The sequence below is a fragment of the Barbus barbus genome (assembly GCF_936440315.1).
Source record: "Barbus barbus genome assembly, chromosome: 25".
Classification (NCBI taxonomy): Eukaryota; Metazoa; Chordata; class Actinopteri; order Cypriniformes; family Cyprinidae; genus Barbus; species Barbus barbus.
In genome coordinates, this window is record NC_136753.1 from 24,696,165 (window position 1) to 24,715,086 (window position 18,922).

The 18,922-nt window shown below is 36.9% G+C and overlaps 2 protein-coding genes across 8 annotated transcripts; one reads left to right on the forward strand and one right to left on the reverse strand.

Moving 5' to 3' along the window:
* The first annotated feature begins 1,740 nt into the window (after positions 1–1,740).
* On the forward strand, positions 1,741–13,760 carry LOC306844685 (uncharacterized protein). Of its 6 annotated transcripts, XR_013781934.1 has the most exons (13): positions 1,741–1,951; positions 4,122–4,277; positions 4,898–4,940; positions 5,759–5,799; positions 6,192–6,245; positions 7,593–7,632; positions 7,736–7,831; positions 8,417–8,625; positions 8,717–9,669; positions 10,705–10,740; positions 10,839–10,878; positions 12,614–12,698; positions 13,089–13,525. XR_013781934.1 is itself a non-coding variant. In XM_079376995.1 (12 exons), exons 2-12 carry the CDS (start codon positions 4,136–4,138, stop codon positions 13,181–13,183), a joined length of 1,794 nt encoding a protein of 597 aa, XP_079233121.1. In that variant the 5' UTR covers positions 1,741–1,951; positions 4,122–4,135; the 3' UTR covers positions 13,184–13,524. The 6 variants fall into 6 exon arrangements, 5 of the variants coding, with proteins under 5 accessions (XP_079233121.1, XP_079233122.1, XP_079233124.1 ...); XM_079376995.1 differs by lacking the exon at positions 10,839–10,878 and having other exon boundaries at positions 13,089–13,524; XM_079376996.1 differs by lacking the exons at positions 10,705–10,740; positions 10,839–10,878 and having other exon boundaries at positions 13,089–13,760.
* A 325-nt stretch (positions 13,761–14,085) lies between these two features.
* tarbp2 (TAR (HIV) RNA binding protein 2) lies at positions 14,086–18,767 on the reverse strand. 2 transcript variants are annotated; one of them, XM_079376645.1, is made up of 7 exons: positions 18,519–18,767; positions 17,516–17,827; positions 17,030–17,099; positions 15,808–15,925; positions 15,594–15,721; positions 15,318–15,519; positions 14,086–15,162 (listed from the first exon to the last, which is right to left on the reverse strand). In XM_079376645.1, the coding sequence occupies exons 1-7, from the start codon at positions 18,569–18,571 to the stop codon at positions 15,005–15,007; spliced, it is 1,041 nt and encodes a 346-aa protein (XP_079232771.1). In that variant the 5' UTR covers positions 18,572–18,767; the 3' UTR covers positions 14,086–15,004. The 2 variants fall into 2 exon arrangements, with proteins under 2 accessions (XP_079232771.1, XP_079232772.1); XM_079376646.1 differs by having other exon boundaries at positions 17,546–17,827; positions 18,519–18,744.
* Positions 18,768–18,922: the final 155 nt, after the last annotated feature.

The following is an 18,922-nucleotide window of genomic DNA, read 5'->3' on the forward strand; positions in this document are numbered from 1 at the left end:
CTCCAGTTTAAAGTTTGATAAACAGATTTCGGCATGTTTTTAAGTCATGTTTTTAACCAACTTCGCCCTTCAAGTTAAGCCCTTCATATCTAGATAAAAATCTTGAAACAGCTATCCATGCCTTTATATCATCTTGGTTTGATTATTGTAACTCTTTGTATTTTGGTATGTCTTCAATTTCTCGTCTTCAGTTAGTTCAGAATGCAGCCGCTAGACTGCTTGAAGGGAAGCGAAAATATGATCATATTACTCCTATTTTAATGTCCCTGTCAAGTATAGGATTGATTTTAAAATCTTATTATTTGTTTACAAAGCCCTCAATAACCTGGCTCCTCATTACTTAACTGATTTGCTGCTTCCGTATACCCCGTCTAGAACCTTGAGATCTTCTGACATTGGCCTACTCATAGTCCCTAGAGTTAAACTTAAAAATCGTGGTGATCGCGCCTTTGCTACTGCGGGACCGGAGCTTTGGAATAGCCTTCGTCCCTTTATCAGACGTGCCCTATCTATTAGTATTTTTAAATCTTATCTAAAGACATATTTTTTTACCCTGGCTTACAACAATCCTTAATATGTTTCCTGGTCTTTTTTTTCAGTACTTTGATGATCTTATTTGTCTGTTGATTTCCTTGTTACTTTTGTACTATTTTTATTTGTGTTTTACTCTTTGTAAAGCACTTTGGCCAACCTTGGTTGTGTTTAAATGGGCTCTATAAATAAACATTGTTGTTGTTGTTTTTGTGTTCCGAAGATGAGCAAAGGTCTTATGGGTTTGGAACGACAAGAGGGTGAGTAATTAATAACATATTTTTTTATATTTGGGATGAACTATCCCTTTAAACCTGCTCATAAGGTTGTACTCTCTATTCAGCCTCTTTCATAATCAGACCTTGTTTCATAACATGATCAATTAGAGCATCTCATTTGAGCCTCTTCAACATTGCTCCCTCTCAACACTCGTCTTCTATCCTTCCTTTCTGCTCACCTCTCCTCTTGCTCTTTCAATGCCTACCACTCTTTTTCACTCCTCTTCCTACATCTCTTTTCACTCTTCCCCTATGTGCTTCGCCTCATCCTCCTATTCCCTGTCCTTTTCCACTACCCACTCCTCTCTTTTGAAATATCAAAGTTGCCCCCTCATTTAAAAACACACAAGATTATATATTTTCATATCGCAAAGACTCACAGTGAAAGAGAGCAAGTCAGGCCTGTCTTTACCACACAAAAAATATGCTTTGAAGGTTCACAGTTGTCAAATTCTTGCATGTTGCTGACTCTGAATTACAAGTTTGGTTCTAAGAAGTGTAACAGTGTGACAAGATTTGACTGGGTTCATGGGTAAAGTGAGGGTTGTGACACTCTATAATCATATGCTTCAGTTGCTGTTTACTGGCAGTTTCACTGATAACTTCAAATTTAACACTTCTTTTACAGTAAAGCAAGCCAATGTCACACATACAATTCACGAATCCATACTAACAGACAATTACGATAAAAGAGTTAAAATAGTAAATTATAAACAGATTATTAGATTAAAAAAAACACACAAAACAAATAACTTTTTAATAAACTTATAGACACTGTGCGTTTATGCCTCACAATATCTTGCACATGTCTGTTATGCTTCAACCACCTAAACTTGCTGTGTAAACGGTGTGTAACAGTATTTCCGACAAAAGTGTGTGGTCACAACATAGTTCTCGTTCTGTTCTTCACAGCAACATCTTCCTCCTACCGCTTCCGTCAGTTACAGCGCGTCATGACTGAAGCACCAAAGTTTGCGTTGGCGGGCAGCCTCAACAATTGATCCGATTTTTAATCTCCCATCTGTTGTTTTTAGTCATGCGATGGACATCCTTTAAGATGGAAGTGTGAGCGAGATGCAGGACAGTAGAGAGTTGAATTATGCCGTTGCAATGAGAGTGGATTGATCGAGGCACTTTTAAAGGTAGGCATGTAGCGTGATGCGCAATGGAAACCTCCATCCTTAAGATTGTTTAATCATTTTAAATTTGCGTATTGCTTTGTGTAAGGCACTTTCGACTATGTGTAGCCTATAATACGCAATATCTTTTATAACTGAAAGTGATGTGGCAAATGTGGTGTTATTGAATGTATATTTGCTGCTTGCGCGTGATTTCCTTAATAATGCAATCTGTTTTCGTACTGTTAGAGAGCGGATGGATGGATGGATGGATGACAGCAGGGGGATGCAGGGTTTGAGGGTATAACGGATTCATTTAGGCTCAAGAAGTCAAAAGAAAAGGCTGGATGGGTTTAAAAAGAAATGCTTTTTACAAACAGATGGATTTCAATTGAACTTTTAAACATTTTGGTCAGTACAAAAGTTAGCCAGGGGGCGCATGTTCAACTTCGGTATAAGACGCTCGTGAACAGTAATCCGTTACCCTGTAAAAGTAACGTTGCAACGGTACAGCACTCGAGCAATTTTAGACAAAATTTGCCACAGTTTATATTTGAGAGTGCTTTCCATACTTGTTTTCAGTTTCATTTTTGTAGTCTATTATGCTGGTCATGTCCAGTGTTGCCAACTTAGCAATTTTGTTGCAAAATTTTTAGCAACTTAGCAACTTTTTCTTCCAAAAGCACCTAGCAACAAATTTAGCTGTTTTTAAAATTTAATTTGGCAATTTTTAACAACTTTTGATAAGTGACTCAAATGATAAAAAGGCACACAATTTCCACAAAATGAGGAAACCAAAGATGCCTAATTTAATAATTGTTCATTTGTGATACACCTTAGCTTGTACCTGTGATTGTTGATCAGTTAGTACACTGTAAGAAAAATATCTAGAAAAATGGAAAAGGTAGGCCTACTTATACATTTTCAGGACATTATGTGTTATCCATTATCTGTTGTAACCCTGCAACCTGAAAACACAAAATACAATGCGTAATTTAAAATGCAGGTTAAAAAAAACCTTGAAAAATCAATACGGAAAATTCCTTAATATTAAAGGGATACTCCACCCCAAAATGCAAATTTTCTCATTAATCACTTACCCCCCATGTCGTTCCAAACCCGTAAAAGCTTCGTTCATCCTCGGAGCACAATTTAAGATGTTTTGGATGAAAACCAGGAGGCTTGTGATTGTCCCATTGCCTGCCAACTAAATTACACTGTCAAGGCACAGAAAAGTATAAAAAACATTGTCAAAATCCATCTGCCATCAGTGGTTCAATCTGAATTTTAGTGTACGCACTTTGCATCCATCGGATGCTCTCCAAAATGGCGTTACGCTGACATAGATAAAATGAATGTCGTTATTTTTGTTTTCTTTATGTACAAAAAGTATTCTTGACGCTTCATAAAATTCAGATTGAACCACTGATGGCAGATTGTAGGCCTATTGTAGACTAATTGTAGGCCTATGTGTTTTATGTAGGACAAAAATGTGTTTTATTTAAAATTATTTCTGACAGTGGAGAAGTAGCTTATTTTCATGTCGCTCATCTGAGAAGGTCAACATAGCAACAGCGTTTGAGACTAGCCTATTCCTCAGGATATTCATTAGAAGCATTGGCCAAACATAAATGGTGCTACTATCATTTTATTATAGTTTTACATATCTCAAATACGTCACATTGACAGCTGAAGGTCAAGCAAAAAAATAAAAATTGCATAAACTTCAGTCGCTCCCTGAAAATGTAGTCTCTGCAAGTCAATTTACAGTTTGCACACTGACCACTTAAACATTAGAAATCACACACAGAGGAATTAAAATACTATAACACATGACCTCAGCCCTCCTGATGTGACTATAGAAGCTGTTAGTTTCTGTACAAAAATAGTTCTGAGGTAGTTATGAAAGTAAAATGCCACAAATGGCTTAATTTGATTTGCTATTATGTATTTTAAATGACAGTACTGGTATGAATCAGAAGGTTCTCATTAGACATTAAGTTATTATAATCATTAGCATCATGAGTTTCTGTAAAGAATTATTTTGATAACAAAATCGGCATAAAATCTGACTACATATAGAAGCCTACATTTGAGTCTATCATGCTGCATACAGTATACTTTGCTTTTTTATGCAATGTCAGCAGTCTCCGGTTTAGGTTAAATAATCCTGCAAAGCATTTTCTTGTGCTAGGTATAGCCACAGAGATGGAGAGTCCTTCTAAGAACGAGAGGCGACAAGCGTGGGCAAGCAGCCGCCACAAGTTTACCGTAAAAGATGCAGAACACTGCAGCCCAACAGCAGATCATCAGTCTCATTTCTCTTTCCAAGATGATGTCTTTGTGGATGGTGAGCATCAGGTTAATGTTTAACGTTCAGCTGTGTCAATAGGTTGATAATATGGAAAGAAGCTGCATATCTCATTTCCTCTTAAGGAATTGAAGCTACAATACATAATGCAACCAGCATCATTTATGGGTTCACTTTTAAATGCTTTAGTTAATTGTTTTGTTATTTTGGAAATATTTAGCTTGAAAGCTGCACTGGGGTAATCTTTTTTTAAATAAAACCCCACTTGGTTTAATATTGTTTTATCTAACAGAATAATATTCGTGCATTTTTATGAACCCAAATACTTTTGGGGAGCACTTTATGCTTTATTTTGTAATTTTGTTTTAAGCAAAACACAATCAAGATAAAAAATATGTTGGACAATAGTTTGGAATAAAAAAAGAAAAGAAAAGTGTATTACAGCTTAATCAGGCCACTTTTAAATTTAGCTCACTTTATTATAACTGCTACTGACAGACAGACCACAAACAGTGCACGGTTACCACCAGATAAACTCCATTTCCAAAACAGAAAGCTCAATTACACCTCTCTCTCTTTCTCTCTCTATCACTCACACACACCCATTCTCAAATAGACAGGCTAAGATCACAATGTGCGTCTTTATTTTGTTTCCACAGGATGCTCTGCTGGAAAGATTGAAACCTGGCTTCAAGGTTGTGGGTGAGTGTTTGTGTGAACGCTTTCTATAAAAAACAGGCATTGTGTGTCAATTGTAATACAATAACAGCAAGTGAGTGGAAAACCACAAATGTTCTTGGGTTTATTTGTTGAAGGTCATGCAGGTTAAAAATACATCAATCTCTGAGGGTCAAGGACCATGTTTTGACAAAGTACCTTCACATGAAAGCTTTCAGTGCAAAAAAAAATAAAAAATGTTTGAGCTACGTTGTTTTGCTCCAATTATAGATTGTTCTGAGGAAGATTCTGTTTTCAAATTTTCCTTTTCTGGATCAGGAAATAGCAGACAAATCTTAACATTTTCGTTATTTTTTCTCACCGTGCAAGCTTTGCAAGTTCCTACAAGTGCTAGAGAAGTCATAAAGAAAGCGTTTTTTAGACGCGTTTCCAAGAATTAAGATAAACACATTTTATAGAATCTTTCAAATAAATTTTGAAAATCAAATATGGAATTATTTTTTGGAAATATATTCTGCAATGCCTGTAAATGACATATCTAATCGCATTCATAGCAGCGGTAGACAGATGCCAGACCGAACAGAATCAACAGTGCTTGTAAAGCGTGCAATATTCAGCTTTGACAAGCTGCAAGATATCATTCTGACATTTGTTTAATAAGGGCTACCAGTACATACTGCCACAAGAATTGAAAGATGTGCTGTGTGCATGTGTGTCTCTATTTTTATCGCAGTATTTTACTGCATGCCCGCATCCCGCCCACAGACCTTTGCTGATTCACACTTGATAAAAGTGAATTTTTCATTTGTTTTTCCTTTTCCTTTTCTTCATCTTCTCTGTAGGAATGAAGCCAATCCTGCCAAAAGCAGTCACCTAACAATAGGTAGGTTGAGGGCAAAACAAGATTTTGGATTACGATTAAGTTCACGTTTTCTTTGAAAAAGAAGATTTTGAGTTGAAGCATAAAACCTGAGCAACCAAGAGTAGAATTACAAAATATGTCATTTTTACATATACAATTGTGTAGGCCTACATATGGAATTCTTTGGGCTGTATATATATACATATATATATATATATATATATATATATATATATATATATATGTATGAATAACATGAATGAATAACAGCCATTAGAACTGTGCAAAACTCTCATTTTGGAGACCTTGTTAAGCCTCTGTGCAGGCTTAACAGCGAGTGTTTAATGACTAGAATATCCAATGGACCTTTGCTGTATGTCATCCTGATAAAACTGTAAAATGTAAATCTACAGGCCCTTTGAGAACAGGTACCAGCTTTGAGGATGATCTGAGTCTGGGTGCAGAAGGTGAGTAGAAGCAACACAATTATTACTGTAAGCAATAATGAAGAAGTGGTGACAGCTGTTTTACAATTGTTCAAGAACATGCATATCACCTTCAACAAACAGTTCTCTTTTGTAGTCTAAAAGTGTCTGCTGAATGACTAATAGTTTCACATAGACTTTAGTTTGATTGCAACCCCCAGGTTTTATATTCCATGTCTGCGCAACATATTGGATAACTGCTAATTAAAGCCTATTTTGTGCTAGACCCTTGTGCCGCTGTAATGAATTTTGAATAATTATTGGTTATTTATGATGATGACAGACCTCTTTCTTGAGTGACATCCATGCGCTTGTCAGTAAGGATCTCATAATCAGTATGATGGCGGTGATTATATACTGTACGTAGCAGCACTGCATTTATGTTTGAGAGCAAACCTTCCCTCACTTCCCCCATGCATATCATCTTTAGCACTGCATATCATATTGAGCCACTCTTGCATCCGGAAACACACATGCACAATGTTAGATTCACAGATAAGCAAGTAATACGGCCAGATTAAGCAAGTAATAAATAAATGGACCACAAAACCAGTCATAAGGGTCAATTTTTCGAAATTGAGATTTATACATGATTTGAAAGCGGAATAAATATGCTTTCCATTGATGTATGGTTTGTTAGGATCTGACAATATTTGGAATTGAGTTCTTAGCAATTCATATTACATATCAAAAATTAAGTTTTGATATATTTACAGTAGGAAATTTACAAAACATCTTCATTGAACATGATCTTAATGTCCTAATGATTTTTGGCATAAAAGAAAAATAAATTATTTTGACCCATACAATGTATTTTTGGCTATTGCTACAAATATACCCCAGCGACTTAAGACTGTTTTTTTGGTCCAGGGTAACATTTATTTATAAATATTTTAAAAGGAGTGTTTATTATAAGGTATAGTACTGTATAGTACTAAGATTTTGATAAGATATGCTTACCATGGCAGCATTTATTACAATTTCAAATAACTCATTTCTAATTGAATATATTTTAAAATGTAATTAATTCATGTGATGACAAAGCTGAATTTTTACTCCAGTCTTCAGCGTCACATGATCCTTCAGAAATGATTGTTATATTTTGATTTGGCACTCAAGAAACATTTCTTATTGTTATCAATTTTGAAAACAGTTGTGCTTCCTAATATTGTTGTGGAGATCATGATTTTTTTTTAGGATTCTTTGATGAATAGAAAGTCACAAAGAACCGCATTTATTTGACATTGATTGTTTTGTAGCAAAAAAACATTAGTTGCAGTATGTAAACATCAGCAGCATTCATTTATAACGGAATTCTTTATTTCACAGCTACTGCATTATATGCTGCATCAGGTGCACCACAGATTAGGTAAGAAATAGGTTGATTTTGTTTTATCATTGAGTAACTCATTTATGCTTCTAACCCTAACCCTACCATAATTCCTCCTTTTATTGTGTTTGTATATCAACAGCACACGTCAACCGAAGCTCAACCTGCCATTATTCAGCATGGGCCAAAGCGTTGCATCCAGTGCATTCTCAACCACTACCAACAGGACTGCTTCCAGGTAAGAGCATGGGTTAGGCAGAATAGCACTACATTTAACTGGCCTGATGGGTGAAGGTTCTCCACTTAGTGCCTGGAAGGAAATAGCCAAAACACTTTCCTGCATTATGCATTTTGCTTTTATGCTCAAGATGGATTTGTGCTTCTGAAGTCAAACTAAATGGTTTTGGCAGAGCTAAGCAAGGTGGTTGGCTGGTTGCAAATGTAGAGTGATGCATAATAAAGTAGTAAGTTTATGTGACCTGCATGTCAATAAGACCCTGTAATATAAATAACCTGTATGTGGAATATGTGGCCCGTAGGCCAACAGCCAAACTGCTGTTTTTTTTTTCTTCACATTTTCTGCATTGTTTAGTTCCTTGGACTGACATACTACACCCATGTTGGTATTTGAAAACATGAAATTCATGCATGAAAAAATTCAACAAATAAACATGAAAGGTATGAAGAACTAAGGTCTTTGTGAATGACAGGTGCTGGAATTCCATGGGCGTAGATTCCGTCTACGTCTGCCTGAGTTCACTCTATACTTTTGCTTGGTTTCTTAATTATCTTTCGCTCTTCATAACATCTCAAAATACCCCAGTGTGTCTGAGGTCCTCCAAATGCGTGCTGAAGATGCAGAAGAGACCCTTTTCCAGCTGGGTTTTGGTTGCGAGGAACCGCAGGTCACTGCCCGTATCCCAGTCCGCTTCTTCAATTTCCCATCCCAGCTCAGAGGCATCAACTTCCGCCTCTTTCTTGAATCCCAGCTCTCCAGGATACGCCAAGAAGACCCCTGTCTTTCATTAGCAAGTAAGGAATCCAGAGTTTCAGAATGTTGCTGGTACTACAGCTGTTGAAACATTGTCACATTCTCTCACCTTCACCTCTGTTTTTTGCGCAGGTCGTTTCAGACAAGTAGAGGCATTAACGGCAATGGCCAATGCCTTCTATTCGCTGTACTCCCATGTGTCCCGAACACCTCTTCAGAAGCTTGCGCCACCCCAGTTAAACTTCAGCTCCCCAATTGTGGAGAGGACCATGTCTCGAACCAGTGTCCGCAGTGAACCGCGCTCCCCTGTTGAAAGACTAAAAGACACTATCTCCAAAATGTGTTTATACACGGGATCCCGTGGCTCAGACTCCACGTCTCCAAGCAATTCACCTCGCAAGCGTAAATGCAGTCTGTCAGGTGTAGTTGAGAGAAGTGCAGAAAATGACAATGAAGAGTTATGTCTTCAAATGGAAGTAGATGATTTGGAACAAGATTTGGACTGGTTTACAGAGAGCAAGAAAGAACTTGAGGAAGAGATGTTTGGGGAAAACACAGAAAGGACTGATTCCTTGGAGCGTATACCTTGTCAGTCACTATCCGAGACGACAAATGAAAATGAACACAACCTCAGGCAGGCATTAGCAGAGTGTACACCTTGCCTAGAGCCAAAAATGGACATGGACGTGAAGTCCAAAGGTTGCACCCTAAGTTCTGTGCTCTCAAATAGCTCCAGTGTTACCGTGGAACCTGTTCCTATCATTGCCCATGATATCATATGCCCTCAGGTTGTTGAATATGTGAATCAGGCACCTTATCGCTGCATACACACAAATAGTATGGATATCAAAGACTCACCATTTGCACACCAGACAACTAATAAACCTTCTGTAAGACAATCTAATGCAAAGAATTTACCCAAGTCAGATCGGTTATGTCAGATCACAATCACTGGATGGGAGGACGATACCACCCTCTCCAGTAGAGACACACAGGAGCAGAGTTTATCCAACATCAAGAGGTTTCTAAGCCCGATAAAACCACTAAACCTGAGCAAACAAGGCAACTCCTTTGAGCTGGAAGAGGTATGCTATCGCTTATGATTTTAATGCATTTCATGTCAAGAGCAGTTGCCCACACAGATTCTCCCATTAGATGTCATTAACAGAGTATTATCCGACTCTTTATTGCTGAATCCACCGACAAACTTCCTCTTTGTCATTTATAATACCGCAAGCTTTTGTGCTATTACTTTTTACACAAATATAGTTGCTCATAATTTGAACAAACCCCAAACCTTAAAGGGACAGTTGACCCAAAATGAGAATTCTGTCATCATTTATTCACAGCCATATAGTTCCAGAGCTTCTGTAGAACATAAAAGAAGATATTTTGAAAAATGTCTGACAAACTGAAAAATATGATAGCAGGTCCCCACTGGGCTTTGTGTGAAAAAAACATTTAAATCATTCTTAAAAATATATTTTGTGTTCTGGAAAAAAGGTCATACAGGTTAACATGAGGGTGAGAAAATGACAATGGAAGTTTCACATTTGGGTGTGGTTCCATTTGAGCCAAAAATGAATTGACTGCTTTGTGCTTTGGACTACACATTTGTCCTTGTCTACAGTCATTGCTTGCTTTCTCAGATAAATTAGTATATGCTGATGTATATGTCCTCTGTTCATGAAATATTATTCTGTTGTCCTTAATGCTGTCTTTACTGTTGTCTTTACTCATGTTCTGTTCTGTTTCCCTTACTGTTGCGCTTACTGAGCGCGGTAAAGTTAGTTTTAGGTTCGATATTCACTGCATATTTGCCTAGGCTGCTTAAGGGACCATCTGTAAATTCCACTCACAGTGCAAAAACATAAATGAGGCTACAGTAAACAGCTAGTGGGAAGACTGACTATATGTGCTTTTGCCAAATCTCTCTCTTCATACACATACAGTACTCAAATAATTTAGGGAAGAAAAGCTGTAATTCAACTAGATGTTAATTTCAAATTCCAGTTGCTTCAGTAGGCTATATTCCTAGTGATATTTTGCCAATACATTATAATTTAAAGAAAAATTACCGTAATTCAAGTTTTTTTTTTTTTTTTTCTTACATTTCAAAGGCTGTAGTACATAGTGAACGGACTGATTTACTTCAGGTAAGATTTTGCCAATACATCCCTTCATATATGTACAGTACAGTATTATTTTAGAAAAATAATTACTGTAATGAACCATTTTTTTTCATGTTCCAAAGGTTGCAGTACATTACTAGTGACCAGACTGACTTACTACAGGTGAGATTTTGCCATAAGATCCCTTTATATATGTACAGTACAATATTATTTTGGAAAAAAATACTGTAAATCACCAGAAGGTTATTTTTCATGTTCCATAGTTTGTAGTACATTACTAATGACGAGAGAAAACAATTACTGTAATTCACCAAAATGTTTTCACATTTCAAAAGTTGTAAAACATTACTAGTGACCAGTATTACTTTTAGAAAAATTGTTGTACTTAACTGAAAGGTTTTCAATGGTTGTAGTACATTACTAGTGACCAGATTGACTTACTACAGGTGAGATTTTGCAAATAATTCCCTTTCTATATGTACAGTACAGTATTTAGAAAAAAAATAATGTAATTCCCCTAAAGAGTTTTTCATGTTCCAAAGGTTGTATTACGTTTCTAGTGACCAGTCTGACTTACTATAGCTAATATTTTGCCTATATGTAATTTCATATATGAATAATAATATGTTTATTAACATAATAGGTCATTGCACATTTGTTTATTTTCTATTTAACGCCATTCCAGAATCTATGGCTATATTTATGGCTATAAACACTAGTCGGGATAGATAGACAGACAGACATACATATAGATAGATATAAAAATTGTGTACTATATATATATATATATATATATATATATATGAAGGGAAGTATTGCAAAATGCAAAAATCTCACTTGTAGTAGAGTGTTTAGTATTTTCTAAACATAACACTGTACTGTACATATATAAAGGGCGGTATTGGCAAATCACATGTAAGTCAGTCTTTTCAATAGTAATGTGCTACAACCTTTGGAAAAAAAAATTTCTCCAAGTATTTTTTTCTCTCATAATAATAGTGTACTGTTCTTGTATAAAGGGATGTTTTCTAAAAATAATACTGTACTGTACATTTATGAAGGGAGGTATTGGCAACATATCACTAGGAATATAGCCTACTATAGCAGTATGAATTACTGCTTTTTCCCTAAAACAAGTACTGTACGTGTATAAAGTGAGATATTTGGCAAAATCACATATAGTAAGTCTGCCCACTAGCCGTTTACGATAACCTTTGTAAAAACTTTTCATTTGAATGAACAATTGGATTTTGTTTATGTTTTCGCACTGAGTGGAATTTACAGATGGTCCCTTAAAGCAGCCTATGTAAATATGCAGCTAATATAGAACCTAAAACTAACTTCACTGTGCTCAGTAAGCGCGACTGAACAGAACATGAGTAAAGACAACAATAAGGACAACAGAACAGAAGATAAGTAAAGATGACAGTAAGGACAACCGAGCAATACAACATAAACAGAGGACATATACTAATTTATCTGAACAAGTAGGCAATGACTGTATACAAGGACATGTGTAGTACAAAGCACAAAGCAGCAGTTCATGTTTGGCACAAATGGAACCTCATACAGCCCTAGGGGTGAACTGTCCCTTTAAGCATTCCATTGTGTGGCATGTACTGTATCTCAACCATGTTTTTTTCAGACATGAATGATGCCTCAAACTTACAATTTTCCCCTAATCACTGAATGACAGCAGTATCATAGAAACTTTGACTTGGCCAGTAAGCAACATGCTAAAAACCACAAAGAACACATTAGTAAATGCATAGCAAACTAGCATCGAAGCAGCATGTTTTGTAAAAGAAAACAGCACTCTGGCAATGTAAGAATCTAGTTTTTTTATACTGTGGCATTGTTTTGTGACATGATCATGAAGTATAGAGTTTCAATTCAGGTTCACAGTGCAGAGGAAGAGGAAGCCACTTCATCAGAATTCTGCTCCACAGTCACATTGTCTGTTTCGACGCATCACCACAAATGTAAGTAACATGAGTAGTCCTCATCATGATTAAAAATCACAAGGCAAAATTTAACCACTAATTTGAGATCAGTTTAGTAAAATAAATTCAGCTGAACAGCTGATAATCAGCAAAATCAGCTTACCAGTTCACAGAAAGCGCATGTGTTAATGTGGTGATAAAGGGAGGTGTTTTGCTGACTTGTTAAAAACACATTGTACGCGGCAAATGAGGTCCGGCTGATCTTGTCTGCCTTATCACATTTCAGGGAAACGACCTAACAGGAAGTCACAAGAAAATCAGCATACTATCGTTTTTTTTTTTTTGGTTCACAGAAACAGTTGAAAGTGAATTGTGTACTTTGACTATCTAAAATCACCAGCTTTTTTACGCATTGTTTCTCTTTCCCAGCGTCGCCACCGCGAGGGGACAGTTTTCAGTCAGACAGCAGTGGATATGCTGACGAGGATGTGCACCATTCCCTCTTAACCCCAGAGAAAACATAACATCAAATCTCAGGCTAATGAAGCACAAACTGCGTCTACTTATATCCTTCAAGCCAACTTGAAATGGTGTTTGCAAATCCATCTTTCTAAGTGGATCTGTCCAATCAGGAATGACTTTACCTTTGGAATAGCTTGCACAGATAAGTCATACACAATAACCAGGAGCATGTATGATTGTTGCTTTCTTGTTACTCCAATGTGAAAACCAGCAGCCTAGAATGATGCATAATCTAGTTTTCTCATTTTGTACACTTTTCAGTCTTCTTGTTCAGATGGATAAACTGCTGTACATTTTGCCTTTATGTGTCATTCCACAATGGTAATAAATAATTTATTTGAGCTATTTAGTTTTGGTAAACTGGTTTGGGAACTTGTCTGATAATGCAGAGGTGACTCAAACGCAAAAAAAATGATTTGAATACAGAAATGTCCATTGAAATCAAGTATGTGAACACAAAGCAAGCTCTGTTTCAGCCTTTAGAAAGAAATTCATGCCACAATGCAAATGCATGCTGTATTATAAACATTCTTCTTCAGATCAACTACTGACATTAAAATCTAACTCTGTTGCCCTCTTGAGGAAGGTTAAGTAAGTACAACAGGACCACATTTTTTGCAGTAGCGCCTCACTGCAGAACAAAGATCCAGGAGGCGTGGTTGGATCCACATCTAGGGGGTGGAGATTGGTAGGTTTAGAGGTGGAGATGGGTGGGTTTAGGGATCAGGGGGTGGAGACGGGTAGGTTTAGGTATATGTAAGGTGGGAGGAGTTGGATCTGGATCCAACATCGCCCCCTGGATCTTGTGTTCTGCAGTGAGGACCATCTCCATCTTTGCAATACATGCAAACAGGATGAACAGAATTTGCTAAATAACAAATGACTAAATGCCAAAAGCAGAAGATAATGTCAATTTCAAGTTTATTGTACAAGATAAAATATTCAATAGATTACAGAATCACAAATTTGGTACAAATTACATCAGTAGTCACACAGTCACATACTACTGTTGTTGGTAATATACTATTATATTGAAGATGAACATTTCAGTCTTTGCCAGTCCAAATGTAATGATGAAGCTTGTGAGGCAGAAACACTTACACAGAGGTAGATATTTACCACAAACTGTCAGGCCCATGTTAAAAATTATATCAATTTCAATGGCCGAGAAAAAAATACTTTATTTTACAAATATGTTCTATGAAGCAAAATAAATGTTAACAAATAACTTCTATTACTAAAATATAATGAAAATAAAATGTAAAAAAGTGAAATATTTACAGTTTAAAAAGTCATGCTGACTATTCTAGGTTCAACAATTCATTAATGTCACAGAATTTATCTATGCCCTAATTTAAGTGTGTGTGTGTGTGTGTGTGTGGGGGGGGGGGTTAAAAGACCAGAACTTCCAGGAAAAGTTCAGTTATATGTGAAGAAATGCATATGAATTTTTCCATATGAACTGTAGAGATAAATTCACTCACATTGAACACCTGTGAACTTGTCCTCAAGTTTCAAATTAATAGTGTCCCTTGCCTTTGTTTGGAGGCACTGAGGCGCAAGGGCACACGCTTTTGGTGTCATATTCAAGGTGAAAATTAGGCAATCAGTACGTTCTCCGACTGATTTCACAGCTGATAGCAGTAAGGACTCAAAACAAAAGGGCCTTGCAGGCCATTACAGTTCACCTACTGCGTCAAACAAACAAGCCCCTCAGATTACACAACTGGGGGCAGAAGAGGTAAAGCTTCACCTGATTTTCCTTTTTTCCTCTGGGTAGCAAAAAGAAAACAAAAATGTTACAGGAGAGCTCTTACTGTGGTTTATTTCCCACCTGCCATGATCTTGAGGTACTGAAGGGCATTGTGGGCAGCACTGGCACGTGCTGCATCCAGGCTAGAGGCGAATCCGTGGCAGACAGTAATGGGCTGCGTGGACAACTCCACCAGACACTGGTAAAGGCCACTCAAACTGCGCTCCTCTGAATGAACAAAGTCCAAAAAATCATTAGTTTCTAAGAAAGCACTACTGGTTTTGCTCATTTCCCTAAGCAGAGTAGTCAATGTTCTCAATATCTGTTCTTTTAAAGCACTTAAATGACTTTAATGGGCTTGTTAGACTAGCCTTGTATCTCACCTATGTCCAGGTAGCTGACATCAAAGCGCTGTTCCTCAGAGAGCTCACGAAGAAGAGAACAGAAATTGGAGTCATTGGAATCAGGCTGGCCCAGAGGATGACAGCGTAACTGTAGGATCTTCTCCCCGGCCGAGTTCCGCAGAGAGTCCCAAGTGCAGCTGAGACCTTTAGACTTCCCTCCCTCTAGTCTGCCACCCATTTGCTGTTGCAAAGACACATTTTTATAAAACCACCCTAAAACTGCATTTACAGCTTAATAAACACTGCACGTCTTACCATATTGAAGGTGTCATCTTCTGCTTCGGCCTCATGGCAGCTGCGCATATCCACTGGTACATCATGGATACGAGAGAGCATCTTTGCTGCTGCATTTCTTTTAGCAAGCTTTTTGGATGTGCCACTACCTTAAGAACAAGATTAAAGACATTTGCTACTTTGAATGGAATGCATATTTAAAAATAATCACTATAGAAAAAATAAAAGGTTGTACCTATCTCAACAAATCTCTCCACCCTGCAGGTCATTGTAAACTCTTTGCGGTGTGCAGGTCCAGATTCTTGAGTGACTGTGTACTCAGGTAAACGCCAGCCTTTCTGCACTACTAGTTCCTGTGGAAATCACATTTTTAAACACAATAAATATAAGTTTCATGATATTTACATCAGCAATATATTTTTGTAAAGTGATAACAATACCAAAATATATGCTTTTTTTTCTCTGCCAGGTTAAAAAAATAACTATTCTCTAATGCAATCTATAAAACATAAATAAATGCAATCTATTTTTTTTCAAAAAAAAATAAAAATAAATAAATAACTATATATATATATATACACACGTGTGTATGTATTTCAAACTGTATATACACACAGTTAAATCTAGAAGAAGTAAGCCCCAGCACGATCGGCTTCCAATATTGCCCTACACAGTTTGATGCGGATGATTAAGAAAATGCTAATATCAGTTGATATTATTCATGGTTAACTGCCACATCAAGAAGCAGCACAATCAGACTGTTCTTTTCTTAGGCTTGTAATCTATGAATTATGAAGCATTCACAACATCTGCAGTTTAATGACTGCCAAGGATCTTTGTCTGAAGGCTGTAATACACTACACAACTTTTACACAAAATTTTGGAGGAGTCAAAAGTTTGCACAGAATTTTGCAGTCTGGATGAGTCAAAAGTTGCTGAAAAGCCCGAGCCAGTCTGCGTTGACAGATTTCACTGATGTGGTGTATGATGGGTACAGACTGTGCTATTTTTAGTTATTTTAGACTAGTGCTGTCAAACGATTAATCGCATCCAAAATAAAAGTTTTTGTTTACATAATATATGTGTGTACTGTGTATCTTTATTATGTGTATATAAATACACACACATGCATGTATATATTTAAGAAAAATGTTATATTTATATATTAAATATATTTATAATTTATATGAATATATACATGAAAACACATTTGAATATTTTCAAAATATATGCTGTATGTGTGTCTTTATATATACATAATAAATACACAATACACACACACTTAATATGTAAACAAAAACTTTTATTTTGGATGCGATTAATCACGATTAATCATTTGACAGCACTATTTTAGACTGTTGTTTTATTCATCATATGTCTCCTAGAAATGAGGCACGTTTCTGTGCATGTAGTCCTATTTATGTAATCCGTTCCTGCCTTGATCTATGGCCTCTCACCTGCAAAGCTCCAACTGGATTGCACTCAGCTTGTTGTGTTGAACTGGATGATTTCATCTCTGACTGAGGGCTAAAACACATTTGAAAAACAAACACAGGTTTGTTTTTGTGAATTGTGGGTACATTCCATAGGCGTAATGGTTTTTATACTGTACAAACTATTTTCTACCGCCCTACACCAACCCTACCCCTTACAGGAAACTTTGTGTATTTTTACTTTCTCAAAAAAAAAAACCTCATTCTGTATGATTTATAAGCCTTTTGAAATATGGGGACATGGGGAAATGTCCTGATAAGGCACCTTCTCCGTGTAATAACTATGTCATACCCATGTCATTATACAAATTTGTGTCCTCATATGTCACAAAAACATATGCACGCACACACACACACAAAATATAAAGACAGAAACCTAATTCTTTAGTTTTGAGAAAATGGATCTTTGTGTAGTGTATTTTTAAAATGGGCACACAATCAGATCTTTACCATTCTCCCTCCATATCAATCCCAACAAACCCTTCTCCCTCCATCCCATTTCCTCCGATCCCTCCAAGCATTCCTCCTTTCAGCATTTTCAGGGCAGCTTCAGCGGCTTTGTGCTTGGCAGCTTTCTTGCTGGGGCCCTGGCCGGTGCAGTTGATGTCTCCCACAGACACGCGGAAGGTGAAGTTGGGCTGGTGGGCCTGACCCTCAGCCTTCAGCAGGTCGTACACTGGAGTCTTGCCTATCCTCGTTCCATATTCCTGCAGCAGACTTATGGGCGTCTTCCCGGGGTTCACAGCCAGCATTTGCTCAATACTGTGAACAGAGAAGCCACAGCATGAAGGATTAGATGTTGCTGTCTAACCAGACTCAATATGTCAGTTTTTCAGGTAAGACAAGTTTTTCAACAAATAACACAAAGCATAGGATGCATTGCCACCTTGTGTTAAATAATAACAGTACAAGCTCAAGTAAACGTCATTTATCAAACCATGCTTTCAACGAGATTAAGAAGAGCCAAAGTCATTTTCATTTAATTTGGTATCATTTTTTAAAGCCTAGTGAGCTGTATTTTGGGCATCGTCGATTCGAATGTTTCATGTAATTCGATTATACAGTGATACCACTGATGATATCAATTTAGACCGTTCGAACTTTCGATTCGAATCAAAAGGTATTCAAATGTTTCATTTGGACAATGATTCTAACGTTCGATTTTGTCAGTACTTAAAACCTTCCAACCAAATATAAGTTTAGATGATTTGATAGTTTAGACAGTGATTCGAAAGATCGGTTTTAGTGATTCAAATTCGATCGATGGTAATGTTCGAATAAAGTAGAGCTATGAAAAACATTCGTAAAGTGTACAGGAAAGCAGAAAACACTGGGTCTGTTTGTGTTGTCATTTCAAAAAAGGTGTATTTGTAAAATATAAATATGCCTGTAACAATTCTGTTTTGTCGTGGTCATTTAACGAGCTAACAGCCGGTCGGTGGTTCATTTTTACCTGGTATACCCAGAGTTTCTCTTGCCGTTATCCGGGCTTTTCTCGTCGTTCATTCCCCAATAACAGATAGAAAGCTGACTTGTTTCGGACTGCAGAAACCCCCCGAGGAGATTGTAACCCCCCTGAAATCATTAATAGGTTTCCATGCGGGAATGACTGAGGTTCGAGGAGACAGTACACCCCTCTCCCTCTCACACCATCCCGCAGCACACAACACAACCGGACTGAATTATGAAACGGACCGAAAGAGCGACCGCCTTTCATAATAAAAGTCTCAACATTGACAAATGCCAAAAAGCCTGTCAAAAACTTGTTCAAGTCATATCATAATAATACTATAAAAAAAAACAAAAAAAAAAAACTGATAATCACAATTGACCAATGAGGATAATCAGAATTACAAA

Excerpts from the sequence above, each read along its gene's own strand:
- LOC306844685 (XM_079376995.1), top strand. The coding sequence starts at position 4,136 with ATGGAGAGTCCTTCTAAGAACGAGAGGCGACAAGCGTGGGCAAGCAGC. Across the intron at positions 4,278-4,897 it reads AGATGATGTCTTTGTGGATG|GATGCTCTGCTGGAAAGATT; the intron begins GTGAGCATCAGG and ends TTGTTTCCACAG. Across the intron at positions 5,800-6,191 it reads AAGCAGTCACCTAACAATAG|GCCCTTTGAGAACAGGTACC; the intron begins GTAGGTTGAGGG and ends GTAAATCTACAG.
- tarbp2 (XM_079376645.1), bottom strand. The coding sequence starts at position 18,571 with ATGAACGACGAGAAAAGCCCGGATAACGGCAAGAGAAACTCTGGGTAT. Across the intron at positions 15,722-15,807 it reads GGAGAGATTTGTTGAGATAG|GTAGTGGCACATCCAAAAAG; the intron begins GTACAACCTTTT and ends CTTGTTCTTAAG. Across the intron at positions 15,520-15,593 it reads AAGATGACACCTTCAATATG|CAAATGGGTGGCAGACTAGA; the intron begins GTAAGACGTGCA and ends TCTTTGCAACAG.